Below are 1,942 nucleotides of genomic sequence, written 5' to 3'. Positions count from 1 at the left end.
GTGGTCCAGGGTCACATATATATATATATATATATATATATATACTACAACTACTTTGATAATCAATAAAAAATAAATAAACATTACTAACATCATCAAATGGAGCTGCATTTGAAGTCATTGTGAAATGCAGATAAACACACGCCTATGAAATTACAAACTGTCTAAGATTAAACTAATGAATGCATTGCTTGATGCATTACTCAACCTCTCAATCTATTGAAGCATGTTCCATTTGATTCTATTAACATCAAACTTATATATACCTGCTGTTTGTGTGAATGTAGGGCCAGCTGCTGTCTGTATAGACACGGCCATCTTCTCTCCAGTATCTTCTCCAGCAGGACCGTCTTCATTACTGAAAGAGTTTTAAATTACTGTCTGGGAGAAAACAGGCGCGAAACATTTTACAACATACGCTTAACATCTGGCTATTTAGTTATAGTTGAGTTTGTGTAATTTTAATTTTCTGCTCTGACATGTCATGTTCTGCTGTGCATTGAATGAGATTCACACTGAACATCACAACATAATGAAGAAGTATAAGCAAATGGGATGTGGAGAAAAAGTGGTGCTGATGCTGGGACCGAGCTGGTTGCCATGGTGACAAGTGTTGATTACATACCTGCTGGGATCCAGTGAGGTTGGATGTAGAGACCACATTAACTTGCCCTTCGACTTCACCTCTACTCTTCAGTCACTGATCTGAGACTGGAATCACCTGATAAGTCACCTGAGGAGGACAAAGACAGAGGCTTTCATTACTAGGGTTGGTTAAAATATAGATTTTTCAGATTGTGATTTTCATGTGAACGACCCAATATGTGATTGTTGAACATTATGTATAGCACCAATTCCAGAACTTTTTTTTTAGGTCTGGAAAAAACACTAGCGATTAAAAGTTTGGAATAATTTAGAATAGTTTATGTTTTTGAAAGAAGTCTCTTCTGCTCACCAAGGCTGCATTTATTTGTTCAACAAGATACAGTAAAAACAGTGATATTCTGAAATATTATTACAATTTAAAATAACTGTTTTCTATGTGATTATAATTATAAAAATTAAAAATGTAATTTATTCCTGTGATGAAAAGCTAAAATTTTCAGCATCATTACTCCAGTCTTCAGTGTCACATGATATGGGTGTATGTATATATATATACAGTTGTGCACATAAGTTTACATACCCCTTGAAGAATATGCTAAATGTTCATAATTTTAACAAAATAAGAGGGATCATGAAAATTGCATGTTATTTTTTATTTAGTACTGTCTTGAATAAGCTATTTCACATTACAGATGTTTATATATACTCCACAAGACAAAATAATAACTCAATTTGTAAAAATTTCCTGGATGATCCACGACTGTTTTTATGTTGTGTTAGTTGTTCATGAGTCCCTTGTTTGTCCTGAACAGTTCAACTGCCTGCTGTTCTTCTGAAAAATCCTCCAGCTCCTGCACATTCTTTGGTATGTGAAATAGCTTATTCAAGACATTACTAAATAAAAAATAACATGCGATTTTCATGATCCCTCTTATTTTGTGAAAATTATTGACATTTTGCATATTCTTCAAGGGGTATGTAAACTTATGTGCACAACTGTATATATATATTAAATTGAAATATACAAAATTTGTATGTACAGTTGTGGTATATAGATGGAACAGAATAGAATTTACAAGGAATGGAATAAGATATGGGGTAGTATCAAGTAAACAAAAGTGGTATTGCACATCTTTTTATTGAACAGTGTGGGAAAACATTTGTGACCCTGGACCACAAAACCAGTCATAAGGGTCAATTTCTCGAAATTGAGATGTACACATCATCTGAAAGCTGAATACATAAGATTTCCATTGATGTTTGGTTTGTTAGGATAGGACAATATCTGGCCGAGATACAACTATTGAAAATCTGGAATCTGAGGGTGCAAAAAAAT

The 1,942-nt window shown here is 33.5% G+C and overlaps 1 protein-coding gene across 3 annotated transcripts in view; it reads right to left on the bottom strand.

Annotated features, from left to right (window-relative positions):
- The window catches only part of usf2l (upstream transcription factor 2, c-fos interacting-like), a 12,636-nt gene that overhangs the window by 6,604 nt on the left and 4,090 nt on the right, over positions 1 to 1,942 (bottom strand). For all 3 annotated transcript variants that reach the window (XM_016464324.1, XM_016464325.1, XM_016464326.1), the window contains 2 exons: positions 626 to 733; positions 267 to 358 (listed from right to left, as the gene is read on the bottom strand). In XM_016464324.1, the coding sequence (XP_016319810.1) occupies positions 267 to 358; positions 626 to 663 (130 nt within the window). In that variant the 5' untranslated portion in view covers positions 664 to 733. The remainder of the gene's footprint in view (positions 1 to 266; positions 359 to 625; positions 734 to 1,942) is intronic.

The sequence above is a fragment of the Sinocyclocheilus anshuiensis genome, unplaced genomic scaffold (assembly GCF_001515605.1).
Source record: "Sinocyclocheilus anshuiensis isolate Anshui unplaced genomic scaffold, SAMN03320099.WGS_v1.1 scaffold552, whole genome shotgun sequence".
Classification (NCBI taxonomy): Eukaryota; Metazoa; Chordata; class Actinopteri; order Cypriniformes; family Cyprinidae; genus Sinocyclocheilus; species Sinocyclocheilus anshuiensis.
Note: the sequence above shows the minus strand (reverse complement) of the source record. Positions and strands in the feature narration are given on the sequence as shown.